The 16,828-nt window shown below is 40.0% G+C and overlaps 1 protein-coding gene across 1 annotated transcript; it reads left to right on the top strand.

The window, feature by feature from the left end:
- Positions 1 to 159: 159 nt before the first annotated feature.
- mrrf (mitochondrial ribosome recycling factor) lies at positions 160 to 15,806 on the top strand. Its single transcript, XM_053340468.1, has 7 exons — positions 160 to 252; positions 3,394 to 3,561; positions 3,704 to 3,856; positions 8,283 to 8,401; positions 12,880 to 12,971; positions 14,545 to 14,704; positions 15,041 to 15,806. Coding segments are annotated over exons 1-7 (771 nt in total). The 5' UTR covers positions 160 to 251; the 3' UTR covers positions 15,119 to 15,806.
- The last annotated feature ends 1,022 nt before the right edge of the window (positions 15,807 to 16,828 follow it).

The raw sequence follows: 16,828 nt of genomic DNA, 5'->3' as shown, positions 1-16,828 counted from the left end.
GACAACAAAGGCGCAGCCTGATGTTGTAGCATGTTTAACGGTGGAGTCGAGAGGAGGCGCTCGGTTTATTGAACGGCATATCCCGTATATCGTTGCTGGTTCACCTCTAAGCACCAACCGCTCACTCGGTACTCTCTGTGCAAGGTTTCAAACACACACCCCCGGACGCGTGCTGATGACTACTTAAATGTGAAACGCTGCTTTTCCCCCTTGCCTGACATGCTCCTGTGAAGTATTAAAGCTTGAGAGACAGTAAGTATGCTGTTTTGAGGTTGAAGGATGTGTTTTGGTTGATATTTATGATAGTACTATGCTTAGCAACTATGTGGTTGTGTTATAAATGTGACAGTTTTTGCGTGTTGTTCGTCAGAATACGTCGACCTTCACACCGCTTCACTTACATAACGTGTTAAAAACAGCTAGGTATCTCAAATATGTATCTCTGTTTGTTAATAATAATTATAATAATGTAGTATTGCCTCTTACTCTACTATGTTTTTAAATAATCCAGCATTGAACCTGCTGCAGGACTGGATGACAGGGCAAATAATCATGATTAACAAAATATATTCTGATATTGACATAAACAGGAATATCTATAAATAATAAGAATTCATGGGAATTCAGGGATATTTTCTGGGAGAAATCAGACACCTGAAAGGTAAAACATTTGATCCAGTCAATGAAACCAGATGGCCACAGGACACTATAACGTAGTGAATTAGTTCAATAGTACAGTGTACACACCTACAATATGAATGATCACTGAGAAAATTAGGCTATGAAATAAGTTGATCAGCACAAAGATAATCACCAACAATTATGGTTATCAATAAATTGCTTAAGTCACTGAATGAAGCACAAATGTCAAATACGGTCAGGTTCAAGTTTCTAAAAGGTATTTTATTGCTTTTAACTGTTTTATAGCATCATAATATGAATATCTAAGTTAATAAGCTCCGAGATGAAAAAAATCGTTATCAGTGTATCAACCACTAATATTATTTATATAGAATATATACAGAAGCACATCTCTTTTTTTTTTGCAATGATCCGTCAAATGTGGTTATCAAACGTATTTTGAAAAAGATATATAAAAATATAAAATAAAAATCGGACAACATATATGCCAATATGATATATCAGTGATAGGCCAATATCAGCTGATGATATCAGCTGACCGATATATTGGTCAGTCACTGTTTTAAAATGATCATTAGTCACAGCCCTAGTGTTAACAGTTTGTTTGATGAGGCAGCTTGGAGGTAAACCCAGGCACAACATTATCAGATGCGCTGCTGTGTTATTTTCTGCTTAAAGTGTAAAGTGTACAGACAGAGGCGTGATCATACAGGCTCGCCAGCTGGCTTCTGCTGCTGGAAGAAGGAGAGAGGTGTGTCTGCAGCTGCTGTGTGTGTGAAATCGACAGGATATGAGGCTACAGTATCCCACTGAACACCTGTGCTTCACCTCTTCTGCTTGACTTCTCCTCTAAAGAGATCCGTCACCATCCCACATCTGAGCCTATTTGCTCTGCCACACTGCGCTGTATCATATCTGCTTGTCAGGAAATCTGCCAGCCCTGGATGCCTGTTATGAGTTTGGATTGGAGGTGGTGGCTCCACACTGTAGCCTAAATATTGCCAGTGAATATATATTGATTTTGGTTAATCTAGAGTCAGAGGTGGATTAGAGATGGGGGTGAGAACTCTTTACCTTTTGAATTTAAGCTTTATTTTCATACATATTTTACATTTAAAAAAGCAACATTTTATGAAGCAGTAGAATACATTTGTCATTTTATTGTAAGAAAGAAATAAAGTCAGGTCATAAAACAACTTTAATAACTCCAATATATTTGTACAAATTTAATCCCAGTTTAAATTACAATGCTATAAAACATATTTTTCGTCATGACATTTAATGAAAGAGTTAAATTAAACCCTTTGGATCAGTTGAGAAACATCAACTGTATTTTCTTTTATGTTTTGTTGAGCTTCCAGCTGTATATAATTCCCATTTTTTTCAATAAAATTATAAAATGATCTCAGTAATGTGATGTTTTGGTGAAAGCTCTACTCATTTGTGACCAAAGTGTTTTTAATGCAGCTGTATGGTATGTTTCTTCTCACAGCCTTTACTCACTTCCAAATACTCACCAGACAAAAGGGGATGTCAGTCAGGCTGCAGTACACTGCTAGCTGTTCACAGCCACTGACCGTGAAAGACGGGCTTTAGTGTGTGTTTGTGTCTGTGGGCTTTTCTATCTCAAGAGTTTGTCTGTGCTTGTGAGTACGCTGAGGTTCAGTGACACACTGTACAGTCAAGGGCCGATCTGCGAGGTGGGAGGTGGTTAGTCCATAGAAAAGCAGGGGCTGTCTTATAGTGTTGTGTGTATTTTTGAATGGGAGGTTCCCCTTTAGGAATGCCTGAACAACTGTGCACGGCCTGAGAGTAGTTTTTTAGCGTGTGTGTGTGTGTGTGTGTGTGTGTGTGAGTGAGTAAGAGGAGGAGGACGGAGATAATTAAAGGCAGTGTGTGATCCAAGGGGTGAAATGATTAGTATATATACAGAAAACAAATCTACAGTATTATCTACAACTGTCTTATTCCATCTATTAATCATTTAAGTAACTTTTAAAGCAATGATGGAAAACATTCCCCAGTTGAGAAGCTGTGAGGATTTACAGCTTCTCTTTGTGTAATGTGATAGTAAACTGAGTATTTCTAGATGTCAGAGGATTTCATTTGAAGACCCCACCGTGGGCTTTAGGAAATTTTTCTGGGCATATTTCACCATTTAATGACACAGAATAATTGGAAAAAAAATTCAGCAGATCTATACATATATACAATTTACATACATAAATATTGGCAAATTGCAATGAGAGAGTATTTCATGCATGTCAGCCACTCCTCCATGAAAGTTTCTTAATCTTTAAAGTTTGTGAAAGGCAGTAAAACAGACCTTTATTTTTCTAATTTTGACTAGCTGACAATCACAAGAAACACAGATTTGTATCCATAAATCTCTAGAGTAATGGATTTACATGTAGCTGTTACTTATATTTTCAGATGTTTACAGAAAAAGATAGACCGTAAGGAGACATGGCTGCCATTGAAATAGTATATTGAAATAATAAATTCTGTTATTTCTTTGAATAATTTCTGATAGCTAACAAAAGCAAAAGAGACCATCCTGTAATACTTTAATACAAGATGTAGGCCTACCTCCTACTGGCTGACAGGAGCTATTACTTCATTTTGATAAATATTAACAGCACCTCTCAACTGATGACTTGTGATTTTATCAAACTTATTTAAATGATGTCACTCCAAAATCAACAACATTGTATTTCCCTAACAGCATTTTGTGTTTATTCTCTCCTTCAGTGATGGCCATGAATCATCTGAGCCTGCTTCGTCCTCTGCTGTGTCAGTCTCTGGTACGACATGTCAGGTGTCCCCTCGCGGCCACCACCAGAGCCCCTATTCTGCTCCCCAACACCACCTACTACCCTGCTGCGTGCGCCCGGCTTTACGCCACCAAGAAAGCAAAAGGTCAGTGAGGAGGTGATCACATGTGAGCAGCATCTGTTAGCATGAATGGGGGGTTACTTGATCTGATATTATTTCTCTTAGATATGAGTTTCCACTCTTCCTTCAGTCCTTTTTCCCCCCCCCTTCTCTTCATCTCCTAAAGCCAAGGCAAAGGGCCAGTCAGCTAAGATGAATATTAACTCGGCTCTGGTGGAAGACATCATCAATCTGGGTGAAGTGAAGGAGGACATGACAGCTGTTGTCAATGCACTCAAAGATGACTTCACACGCAACCTCAGCATTCGAACCTCGCCAGGTATTTGTCTTATCTCAGTTTGTTTCTTTCCTTCCTCCTTGTGTTTTCTCTCTGTCTGAATCTCCTCACAACCCCCTCCTTTAAACTTAACAGTCTCCTGTAGAAAAAAATATCATGAAAACACTGACTCCCGTGTTTAAAATTGTAGTCACTTTACTCACATTTGCAATGAAAACAAACTAGAACAGATACAATTTAACATAAATAATTGCCCAAATAAATGATTTGACGCAACTCTGAGCAATGACAGTATTGTCACAAATGTAAGTATTTAATTTAGTTGCCCAGCTTGTTATTTCCTACTATTGTTACCAGAGGGCTGATGAGAGGAAAAGCATCCAAAAACAATGGAACAAATGCGGTATATTGAACATCACACCACATACAGATACTTGTTGTTTATGCAGCAGCATTCTGCAGACAGATACATATTAGTCATTTGTTTCTTTTTGAGTGTAATTCTCTATAATGTCTCCATTTTGATCTCAGCTCTCACAACTTGCCTTAAAAAAAATCAAAAGCATTATTTTCATCCTCTGTCCAGCACCAGGTTCCACTTGCAAAGGTATGTGTGTGATCTCATGGATGGCTGCGGTCCCACCAGAATGAACAAATGTTTATTCATTTGTATTCTTTGCTGCCCACTTTTTCATCACTCTGGCTAAACTACAGGAATACATGAGTTCACAGGTTATCCATGAGATACCTCAGAATACTTTCAATAAGGTTGGCATTGGCAACACTGTACTGTGAGGCCACCTTATTAGATTTCAGCTTCGAATCTAAAAAACAGATACTACACATCACAAGATATACATATATGAGTCATGCATTGACTCCATAGTGAATTGTACTTCAGTTTTTATGTTTGTTTCTTCTCCAAAAGTTCAGCTTACATGTAAGACCTTTGCTTTTTTCCACATTTCTACATTTTCACTTTCAAATGAAAGTAAATCTTCCTTTTTGTTTGCACCTACCTGACAAAACGCCCAAGGGCTTAGAGAGAGGAGAGCCCCATGTGACCTCACCTTGACCCTGCTTTGACCTCTGTTTCCCCAACTACATCCAGGTCATGACCCCTTTGCCTCTGGGTTCTAACAAATGGGAGCTGGGTTCGGGGGGAGTCAGAGGTGTGGTGGATAATGGAAAGTCCCATGGGAGAGGACGGGCTTCAGATTGAAAGTGTCTGAGTTTCTGTTCCTTTTCCAGAATATCGTTTTGATTTGCATCCTGTGCGATGCGTCTTTACTTTTAACGGAAGATGCGAAGACAGATTAGCAATAGAAGCACACACAGATTAGATTTTTCTGGCTAACAGCTCAATATCTTGTGTTGTAGATTTACTTTTAGATTACTTAGATTTTGTTTGTACAATTCTCTGTCCATTTTTCATGTTTTCATGCATTTTTCAAAAATGTCTTGCCCATTTTCTATCATCAATTCTTTCATTTATCTTTTCGTCACTTACTCTTCTCTTTAGTTTTTTTCAACAATTCTCAGCTTTGTATTTTGGCTTTTGCTCATCTTCAACATTTACAATTAAATGTCTTATTGACCTACAGGGAATTACTTGTTCACAGGGCCCAAAACTTCTCCCTCCATCTTCTTCTTGTCACTCTCGTCATTCTCGCCTCCTTCCTTCCATCCTGTCATCCTCCTCGTCTTCTCCCTCCATCTGTCTATCCCTCACTTTTCTCCTCAGGTCCGTCCACCCCCCCCCCCCCCCCCCCCCCCCTCTTCTGTCCAGCTGCACAGTAATCCAGGGAGGCAGCAGGACTTAGAGCTGACAGCAGAGATGAAATGGTGGAATGAAATGACGTCAGTTGTCCGAATGTGTGTGTATTGTATGAATGTGCATGTGTGTCTGTGTGTTTGTACGATAAACCTCCCATCTGGCTCTTATTAAGCGTGTGTGTCTGTGTGTGTCTGTGTGTGTCTGTGTGTGTCTGTGTGTGTGTGTGTGTGTGTGTGTGTGTGTGTGTCTGTGGAACATGGTGACACTGAACAACAACAGTACAAGAAAAATATCTTTTTAAAATACCTCAATATGGTTTTCAGGGTGACTTCCAAGTTGAAGATAAGCGATATTTGCGCTCAAAGGAATGCTTTAACTATTTTGGAAGTATGCTTATTCGCATTCTGGCAAGAGTTAAGAGAGAATATCGATACCTCTCTCATGTCTATCTGTTAAATATGAAGCTACAGCCAGCAGGCGGTTAGCTTAGTTTGGCTTAGCTTAGCGTGACTCTATTCTAAGGTAACAAAATACCTACAATCCACCAAATTTGAAATGTAAACAGACACAAGTTAGAAAAAATTGTTGTTGTGGACGAAAATTAAATTGATAGTGTAGATCATTAAACCAACATTAACTGATTTTTTTTGGCCACTTGAGGGCAGCAGAAACGATTTGTGAACGAAAACACTGACATCTCCGACACATTTAAGCTGATGCGCTGCACTTGTTACACATCCATCAGTTACGGAAAACATTATCATTCATTTGGAGTTGTCTTTCTGTCCACCTGGTGTATGCAAGTCTAATATTCACTCACCTTTAGCTCTGTTTTTGCTCTCTATCAACCCCTGAGGGAAATATGTGGCTCTTTAGCTCCTAAGTGCTCCATTATGTTAACCAGCTGTTTGCTACCAGAGTCTGCAATTTGGTACAGTGCAGGTAGTGTACAGCGGGTTCTTAGAGCTTTTTCTCTGAAAACAGCTGGGAGTGTATCAAAGTCGTAGTCAGACAGCTAAACACAATGAGCATAAACTCGCTATAAAATTCCACAACCCGAGTTGAGCTGCAGCATCAAGTGACAATTCTTTTTAGGTTCATCAATAAGAGCGATGCCTTTGACATTACAAGTTATCATTTGATACATTAAGAATTTTTTTATAATATATAAATATAGCTGCAATAAATAGCCCCAATAAATTAGGTATTTGTTTTTTGTTTTTTCAACAGCAACATCAGTTGTAAAAAGTAGTTATCATATTACATCATATTTAATATTTTAGTAAAGAAGATTTTTCCCAATTTCTGATATTTGTCTCTCAACCCTCGTACCCCCTCCTCACCCTCCACCTTTGTAGTTATAGAAATGACTGACTGTCTCCCCACCCAAAGTACTAACAGATGTGTAGGTGCACATTGTCAAGGCACAGGTAACAAAGACGGACAGGCAGAAGGTCACAGCTATGGATGTGAATGGTCTGCATACACACAGAGAGGCAGGCAGGTCCAGAGCTCAGCACAAATGGATGTTTGAAGCCAAAGAGGAAGACAGAATAATTGGCAGGCAGGTAGACGGTATGTCAGTGATTTAGTCAGGGTGCGGCCTTTAAATAAAAGGGATCCATTTCATCACATCACATCACACCAAGCTTTTATTTTTAATTTCTTTTTCTGTATCGAATCCTAAACCAGTACAGCTTTTTTTTTTTTCATATTCATATGATAAATTGATCACATAGAGAAAATTACACCGCTGGCTCACCTCCCCTTCACCCCCCTTTTCCATACACAAATACACACACCAACGCCACCACCACAGCCCCCACTGGGTACGCAGGGAAGGAGTGATGTAAGGCAGAGGTGGAAAAGAAGGAAACAACTGCGTCTGAGGTTAGCCAGATGGAGGAGAGAGGGAGAGAGAGAGGGAGGAAGGGATAGAAAAGACGAAGAGAGGGAGGGAGGGACAGAAAAGATGAAGAGAGGGAGGGACAGAAAAGATGGAGAGAGGGAGGGAGGGAGGGACAGAAGTCGACTCAAGTTGGCAACCTTACCTTTGCCTCTCTCACTATTGACAGTGAGGAGTAGATCATGGAAACTCTTGAACAGCCTGAAAGTGGTCTCTTTAATTTTTATTTTTTTACTTACTCATGCAATTTGTGGCTTCTGCTGCACATTCATCTGTCCTCTATTTATTTGTTAATCTGTCGGTCTGACTGAATGATTGACTGTGTGTTTTCATTTATATGAAGCAGTCATGGAAACAGTGTCATCAAACCAAATATACCAAAGCTGGAGCAATGCTTGATATTTGTGCCAGATACGATAATGATCTTCATGCTTACACATTTTGTTGAAGATCATATGACAATATGTGAGATATTTAACAATTGAAACAATAAAAACTTTATTAAAGATATAACATAACTTTATAACAATATAAGTAGCTGTAAATAAAAATATGATGAAAAAATATAGTCAAATATACATGAAACAGTACTTTAAACATGTACTGATGAATTTGTGATTAACTGATCATCAAATGGTCAGGCTTTTAATATTTACAATCCCACCATGGGGTAACATAGCAACATCTGGGTGATTTCGTATTTCATGGCTGTCAAATAATGCCTTAAATTGTCTGTGTAGGTATCTAAAGTAAGACATCAATTACGTTTATGTGCATTTGTTTAGGAGCTCTGGATCACATTGTGGTGACAACTCAAGATGGGAAGTTCCCTCTCAACCAGCTGGGTCAGATCTCCATGAAATCACCTCAGTTCATTATGGTCAACATGAGCGGCTTCCCTGAGGTAAGACGATCTCACACACACACGCACACACACACACACACACACACACACACACACACACATACATACACATACACACACACAGTTTCTTCCTACCGGTATTTGTTTGTCTCATATGGACAAGCACACAGTAACTAAGCTTTATAAAAATAATCCAAAGCACAGACAGATGGACCGTCCTGAGCCAGACCAGAACTCGAATCCCACAACTCTGTGTAAATGAAACCTGACCTGCGTCTCTCTCCAACTGTGTCTCAGATGCTAATTGATTGATCACTCCTGGAGCCCTTTGTTCTAGGGTGAAAGATAGCAACAAAAACCTAAAGTGTATGTGTGTGTGTACGCGTGTGCATGTGTGTGCGCTGATACTTGGTTATGTCTGCATGTGAGTTGTCACAGAATAGGAAATGACCTCATTTTACCCCCAGGTTAGGAAGGAATGGATTATTTTTCTTTTTTTTCTCACTCTTTTCTCTCCCTCTTTTCCCTTCTTAGATGATGCAACACTGTACTAATCAGAGCTCCAGAAAGATATTTTGTCCACGGGGGCAAAGCAGACTTTTAGTGGCTCGCCTTTCTAGTGGTCTGGAAAATCTAAATGAGCTTTTTTTAGCCTTTACCACGACATTATGCAATCATATATCTGCAGACAGTCATGAATTGAGTTCTCCTGATTGTTATTAGCAATAGATCTGCTGGCTTCTCATGAGATGCAACAATTCAGGTCAAGTTCTTGATTATTTGTGCAAATGAGAAAAAAAGAAGCAGGGAAATTAATGCACAGTCGAGACGATAGATCTTACCCAATAAATATACTTTTAATGAGTTTAGATGCATCCTGACGCGCCAGATGGTTTGTTACACAGAAACATCTGAGAAGTCATCCTTAAAAACCGGCAGGCAGGTTTTAAAATATACTTGGCAGATGAATGGATGAACCATCGATCAGCGTCTTACCTTGCAACTGGATTTGCAGCGCTGATTGATCTGAGCCACCAGTGGTTCGGACACGAGCACGAAACTTTAAGCCTGACAAGATGGATTCTTCTCATGATCTTATTATGTTGTGATCACGCAAATCCAGCTGCATCGCAAGTTAAACTTATGATGTCTACACACACATGCATACAATCATTATGAAAATCCAAGATAACAAAACTCCAGTACAGTCTGGGAGTTTAACAGAGGTCAGAAGAAAGGTACAAGAATATAAAACAGAGAGGGATAAAACATGACTTAAAGGGCACAGAAGAAAAAATAAATAAGTTAAGGCCCCTTTGTGCTATGCAGTTATGGGATGTCTGAGACCAAAGTTGATAATCATGAGAGAAATTTGGTGAACATTTTCATTGTCAATTCAAATGCTGGTCCTAGATCACACTGTGAGACACGTGCTCAACAACCGATGTGGAGTGACTAAAGACAGCCTGAGGCATATTTTGTAAGGACCATTTTTTAATAATGTTTAGGGAGAAAACACATTCACACTCAATACTTAATTTGTTCATGGCACACAAAAGCCAAAACGCAGCGCAGATGGATGAAGCAGGCTGATTATGCGTCTCTATGTGTTCATATTCTTTTTTCTATTCACATAGTAGCGCTACAGTTCCACACACAGTCAGCGCACAATCCGACATGCCTCATATTCATATCTGACAGTGTGACGAGGACTGCAGCCAAGATTGTATCACATCTCGCACAATGTGACATGCAATAAACTTACATGATCATTGTGGTTGCACAGTTTAAAGTTTAAGGCCCCTTTTTATATATACTAAAAGTGATGGAAGAAGTATAGTTTTGTTCTTCCCCTGTCGAAAAACATTTTGTAACTATGTTCCTCCACCTTCTATGTCACCTTTTGTGAGAATGAATGCTGTGGTTTCACTTTTTTCTTCTCCTTTGTACTAATAATCACATAACAACATGAAAATCTAAGTATTTTATCAGCAACTCAGATCAGGAAATCCAGTCTTCAACCTGAATCACGCTGAATGGTCCCCCGGTGAGTGTAGCTCCTTCCCAGAAACTCTGACCACAGACCACACACACGCCAACAGAGACACCCATACACACACACACACACACTACACTACACGCTACTCTGTCGTGCCCTATGTTACCCATGTCCCACAAAGAGGTGAGTCCTCAGTACCCAGAGCTAATAGGCTTATAATGATGCCTATCCATTACCAGGCACTCCAGAGGCCCTTCAATTGTTTTCCATTCATTCATTGACAGCGGCCTGGGAAGGCGCAGTGGAACTAACAACAACTACCAGCATGCATAGATCAGGGGGCAATTTTTGGTGTGTATGTGAGTGTAAGATTAGTGTGTGTGTGTGCATGTTTAAGCATCCCACCACTTTGTTCATAAAGTGTTTTCTTCAGGACTCCCTTTTCAAACACGCACACATTCCTCTCCGCTTGCCTCGTTGCTTTGAACCGGGCCATCTGCGTTTGATGTGAAACTTCAGCGTAATTTCTCTCCTTCTCCAACATATTATCCAGAACCTGGCCAGGCCTCTCCAGATAAAAAAAAAAAATCTGCTCGGTTTTCCGTAACCACCGGAGCGGTCGTTGGAGAGGGGAAGCGGTGATGAATTTGATGCTGAGAACAATCAAACATAGGTATGGGCCGAATCTATCACTCTGCACTCAAAGAGAGCAACTAGAGGCCTGCGCCCCGGATGATTTTAATAAAAAAGAAACAAGACCTCATGAATTAATTTAATGCACACAAATAAATTCCTTTAATCTCGCTGCCATTTCTTTTCCCCCAGCGGAAAAGGCCAGAAGTAGCTGTCGAGTAAGGGGAGCAGGGTAGAAAGGGATTAAAAGGAAATGATATGCTCTTTTTCCTCACATTGCATATTTGCACCCTTTGTAAAGCTCAGTTAAGGGAATTGTCATGCGGTTGCAGAATTGGTTCGAGGAGTGTGACTTTGTTTTCAGTGGTTCAAAGGATTTGGCTTTCTCCCCCTCGTCTGTATGCACTGTTTAACTGCAGCTCTCTGGTTCTAATGTAGTGTTTGCTGGACCGAAGGATTGTGTTGTATATGGTGGATAATGTCTTCATGTTTCACATATGTGAGTGTTGTTTTAATATTTACAATTGAGTCACATGTACGCGTCTTTTTTGGCCTGCCTGCCAAACAAATGAAAATAAACTTTAAATGCAATTCCCAAAGAAGCCACTAGATCAATTAACTTACTCCCAACCGCTTAGCAACATCTTTGTTTGATCCTGTGTTGTTTAGAGATATCATTTAGCTTTTACAGCACAGCTGTTTCTCCAACCAGTGTCCACATCCGCGTTGGTTCAATTCACAAAACACACAATGCTTTTCTTTTCGTTTTCCTCTGATCATCTTCATCCTGTAGTCTATAAAGATCACAGAAAAAAAAATCAATAAGCCATTTTGGCAAACAGCTGAGAAGAAGGAATATTTCTGCAGATGTTTCCATTTGTGATTTTGACAGAAAAATTTACAGGAGAGAGCAGTTCTTTTTTGTTACTAACACAATTATCATTTTAAGGGAATGTAATGTCCATTTTCACAAACATTAAGTTAGTTTTGACAGAATGGACTTTCTACATTGGCATCTGTATTTTATTGTAAATTAATTAGTTGTTGTAAAATTGGATCCTATATTTTGTCATTTTGACATCACTGAAGTATGTATTGATCACCCAAACAGAACTCTAGCAACTGATTGTTTTTTTACTTAATAATAACAGTTAGATGATGTGAGGTTATGCTGATTATTACAATATACAAATTGAATTGCTTCTCATTTGATAGAAATAAACAAACTGGATAGAAGTGGATTCCTTCCATCAATGACTACATGTTTATGACAGCTGAAGAAAGGTGTCTATGTGCAGTAAATGTCTTCAATAAAGAAGCAAAAAATGATCTATTTGAAAATATATCCAACTATTAATGCCCACAAACTCAAAAGCTCATATGTGTGCACCCGTGTGTGTGTATCCATGTATCATACACAAGCAGACTCTCCTGTGAGGTCACCGGGGGTCAGCGCCCTGCCCTGCAACCTCTCAGTCCTGTCCCACAGGGCTGAGCTCTGACAGTGGCCCAAGGCACTTCCACACTGCACGGGCTTCCCCTGACACACACACACACACACACACACTTAAACACCCTCACACATACACACACATACATACACACAACACCATAATGATTGCCAGCTGGAGCAAGTACTGCTCCAGGCGAAGCTCACATTTATTTTTGTGTGTGTGTGTGTGTGTGTGTGTGTGTGTGTGTGTGTGTGTGTGTGTGTGTGTGTGTGTGTGTGTGTGTGTGTGTGTGTGTGTGTGTGTGTGTGTGTGTGTGTGTGTGTGTGTGTGTGTGTGTGTGTGTGTGTGTGTGTGTGTGTGTGTGTGTGTGTGTGTGTGTGTGTGTGTGTGTGTGTGTGTGTGTGTGTGTGTGTGTGTGTGTGTCCCCTCAGGCTACAGCGGCTGCCGTCCGTGCTCTGAGAGAGAGTAGCATGAACCTAAACCCAGAGGTGGATGGAACGATCATCAAGGTGGCCATTCCCAAGTGAGTATCTCTCTGACACACACACACTTACTTCCCCAAGGGCAGAAACACTTTCCTGCTTTTAGCACTCTCCGTTTTAAGTTTCTTTTGTGATCGCTGTGTTCCTCTAGGCATTACTTCTGTTTTCTGTATTTTCATTTTCACTTGTTGTGAAAAAGTTCTGTTGACCTGATAAATCAATTATTCCATTTTTATAAATTAACTGATTTAAATCTTGATATTATCAAGTTTTCTACTTTTTAATATCTCTCACTAATTTTACAAAATAAGAACAAGTGCATTGTCATTGCTAAACCTTAAGTCTCACGTGGAGTTGCAATGATTAGTCAATCAATCGATCAGTGGATCAACCAAAAATTAATGGGTTTTTATAATGGATTATTTGATTGTTGAAAATTCTCTGTTTGCAGCCAATATTTTCTGGTTTCATGAGTCCTCCGTGATAGTAAACTGAATATTTTTGGATTGTGGACTGTTGGTTGGGACATTTTATAGGCCAAACAACTAATTGAGGAATAAAGAAAATAGCTGACCCATTAATTGATAGTGAAAATAACTCTAAGTTGCAGCTTGGTTTTGCTGGTCACTCATTACTACATCACCAGGTTTCCTGCTGTTAGCTATAACTGACAGATTTATTGACTTATTTGCTTGTAGATGTATAAGACCCTGCATGTGTGTTGATCTGAGCCTAGTGTCAATCTCTCTCTCCCTATTCTGACTAGTCCTCTTTCTCTCTCGCTCTCTCTGCCAAGTCAAACAACCTCACACAGAACTATCCATCTCTCAACCACTGTGTGTGTGTGTGTGTGTGTGTGTGTGTGTGTATGTGTGTGTAATATGGTTTTACCCATACACACATGTGCAAGTTAGTCTGCATGTATGAATGCTGGCCTGTGTTTATACTCATGTATGTTCATGCATGTGTGTGTGGATGGAGCAGCAGGTGTTAGTCTGGCAGAGGAGGGACACAAGAGTCAGACTGCTTTCCCCCTGCAATCAGTCTCGGCACGCTCCAAGCCTCCATTTGCATTTCCAAAGAGAAGGCGCTCCTTGATTGGCCCTGGAATCAGTAATTAGGCCGTATTGTTTGCGGTAAATAGAAGCTGCACTTGGATTGTTTGCAAATAGTCCCCGAGGCAAAAACAACAAAACAAAAAAAAGAAGGCAATTAAAGACAAAGAAGGAACGTGAAATGGGAAGTAGGATTTTCAGAGTGATTAACAAATGCAAAGTGAATACAAAGTTGTTGGGATGACGGATGTTTCAGCTCTGGTCCGAGACCCTGGAAAGTGATTGTTGTTAACTACAAGTCAGAATTAAGATGATTAGAAGTCATGCCTACTACAAACACTTAACACCCCCATTTACACAATATTGTTCAAAGTTTTTAGCTAAACTGAGCTAATGTCATCATTCAACATATCTTCAATCTACAAACAGACATAAACAGTACATGGATGATTGTGTACCCTTGCTTGGTGTCATTTATTTACCTCTCTGCTAGAGATCCTTCCATCTTACTACTTGGTCTTCTCTCTTTTCTGTCATCTCCTCCCCTACGTCTGTGCAGAGTAACACGAGAACACAGAGAGAACCTTTCCAAGGTGGCCAAACAGTTGAGCAACAAGGCCAAAGACTCGCTAAGGAGAGTGAGATCTAATGCCGTCACAGAGGTCAAAAAGGCAAAGGAGGGACACTCAGAGGACATCATACGTCTCATAGAAAAACAGGTATGTGTAGGGAAGAGGAAAGTGACATTCAGACTAAGGACGGTAGGTCTGAACAAAGGTTGAGATGAGATGACACATGAATCACAAAAGTGAGAATAAAGAAATGAACTTATAAAGGCCCCAAGACTTTTTCCAATGTGGAAATTATAATTAAAACATAACTTGTAATAATAATAATAACTTGTTTCCAGTGGTAGTATTTCCCAATTTTTTTTTTAATTCATAATGCACCAAAGTGAAAAATTCAGCCCTTTACTAGATAGATGTTTGACATTGAAAAGTGAGCCCAAAAAATATATAATAAAGCCTTCTCCATATTTTCCTCTGTCTTCACAGATTCAGCAGATGGCCGACAACATAGCAGCGGACATTGACAAACAGCTTGCAGCCAAGACCAAGGAGCTGTTAGGCTGACTGGAACCATTAAAAGAAACGGACAGATCTTATTTTTGATTGTTAATCATTTGGTTATAGCTGTACAGATGTACGTACAGATGGACACACTCAACAGCAGCAACATGTCATTTGGATCATGTTGACAATGGACATTTACTGGATCACAATGGGGGTAGTGTTTGAGTCTTGTTCTCATGATGAGCGAACTAGTCTGAAAGCTTCACACAGAAGACAGAGTCTGGTTCCTGTTTGGGTTCCCTTGGCAAGCACTGGGCTTTGGTGCCTGCCCACATCACCGGCAAGGCTCTGCTCTTCACTGCTGGGTGATATCTGTGTTTAACCATCAGTACATAAACAGAAATTGGCACGGAAACAACTACAGCGACAGACTGCCAGTCACCTCCCTCCTCCCTTGTTACTCTTCCTGTCTTCAAACAAACACCAAGCGGGGGACGAATGGACTTTTAATGGGATTTGTGGGCCTCCTCCTAATCAAACCCCTTGCCACAAGGACTGTCTGTTTATATAAAACAAGCGCACCCGTCTAAATGTAAACTGGCTGTGGGTTTGTCTTGGTGGCAAGAGCGAGAGAAAGGGAGAGAGGGAGTTTGTTCCAGAGACGCAGGAGCCGGCTGAGCAGATATCATTAGCGTGTTGCCAAACATTTGTTTCGCATTGATTAAAAAATGCACTTGAGTAAAAAAAATTTTTTTTAAAGGTCTTTAATTTCTGCCCGTGTCTAGGATTGATAATATGGCTACTTTCTTTTAAACACAATAAAGCTGGGAAAGTAACATTATTGATGGACCCCATTAAAGAAACACTGCTTTGTACCATATGCGTCATCTTTCTCTCTCTTGTTTTCTTTTCTTTTTTCTCTACTTTTGGTTTTGAAGTCGCTCCCTCCTCCATTAGTTAGAGTGATAATGGACTTTTCCTGTGTACAGACCTCTAGGCCCTGGCTGCTGGCACTGCAATTGTCCATTAGGAAAAGAGGCTTTTATTGTTGCGCACTTGGCCCTTTTTTTCCTTAAATAGCTGCACTTTTAAAGACACAGTCAGGAATCGATGTGCGCTGTAGTTGTTGAAACCGCATCGATAACACAAAATGTTTGAATGGGGAAACCTGTGCAGATCCCTGCTTTCATCCACCCACTGTTCACACCAGTTAAAAGCTTTTCATCCTATTATGTAGCTGGTCATCTTTTATCATGATTTGTTTTTTGGTTTAAATTTACTTCCTCTGCTACTGGTCACAGGCATCCCACATGGCAGACAGGCTTCATTTAAAAAGTTTTGCCCACACACTTGGTCTTATAGGCACCCAGTCATTTGATGATTGCAGTGCTGCAACATTGTAACTACTAATTATGTCTTCATCAAAATGTCGTCTGCTTGTCTTTTAAATTAAGGAAATAAATTGAGTTTTCACTGTGTTTTACAAAAAAAAAAAAAATCTTTAGTTCTAGGTGGTAGCAGCGCCACAAATAACGTTACAGATTGTGTCTTTATTACGTTTGCCTTGGCCCTCTGTCTCTCTGAATGGCTTCGCTTTAATGGCCTAAACAGACCAGAGTCGTTGGATAAACAAGAGTTTAGCAGAGGAGTGGCTGGGTCGGGACAGAGGAGGGGTGGAGTGGATATGGCAGGTTTTCGTGGTGATTCTAGGTCCATATGTCAGCAATTTGAGGGCATTGTGTACCTTGGCCTAAAACAGAGGCTTCATGA

This window comes from Scomber japonicus, chromosome 19, assembly GCF_027409825.1.
Source record: "Scomber japonicus isolate fScoJap1 chromosome 19, fScoJap1.pri, whole genome shotgun sequence".
In the NCBI taxonomy this organism is placed as follows: domain Eukaryota; kingdom Metazoa; phylum Chordata; class Actinopteri; order Scombriformes; family Scombridae; genus Scomber; species Scomber japonicus.
The sequence above is the reverse complement of the archived record's forward strand: the minus strand, read 5'-3'. Positions and strand labels throughout refer to the sequence as shown.

What these genes read in the sequence shown, in the direction of transcription:
- mrrf (XM_053340468.1), top strand. An exon ending in CAGCATTCGAACCTCGCCAG is followed by an intron (nt 3,857 to 8,282) that starts GTATTTGTCTTA and finishes GCATTTGTTTAG; the next exon opens with GAGCTCTGGATCACATTGTG. An exon ending in TACGTCTCATAGAAAAACAG is followed by an intron (nt 14,705 to 15,040) that starts GTATGTGTAGGG and finishes CTGTCTTCACAG; the next exon opens with ATTCAGCAGATGGCCGACAA.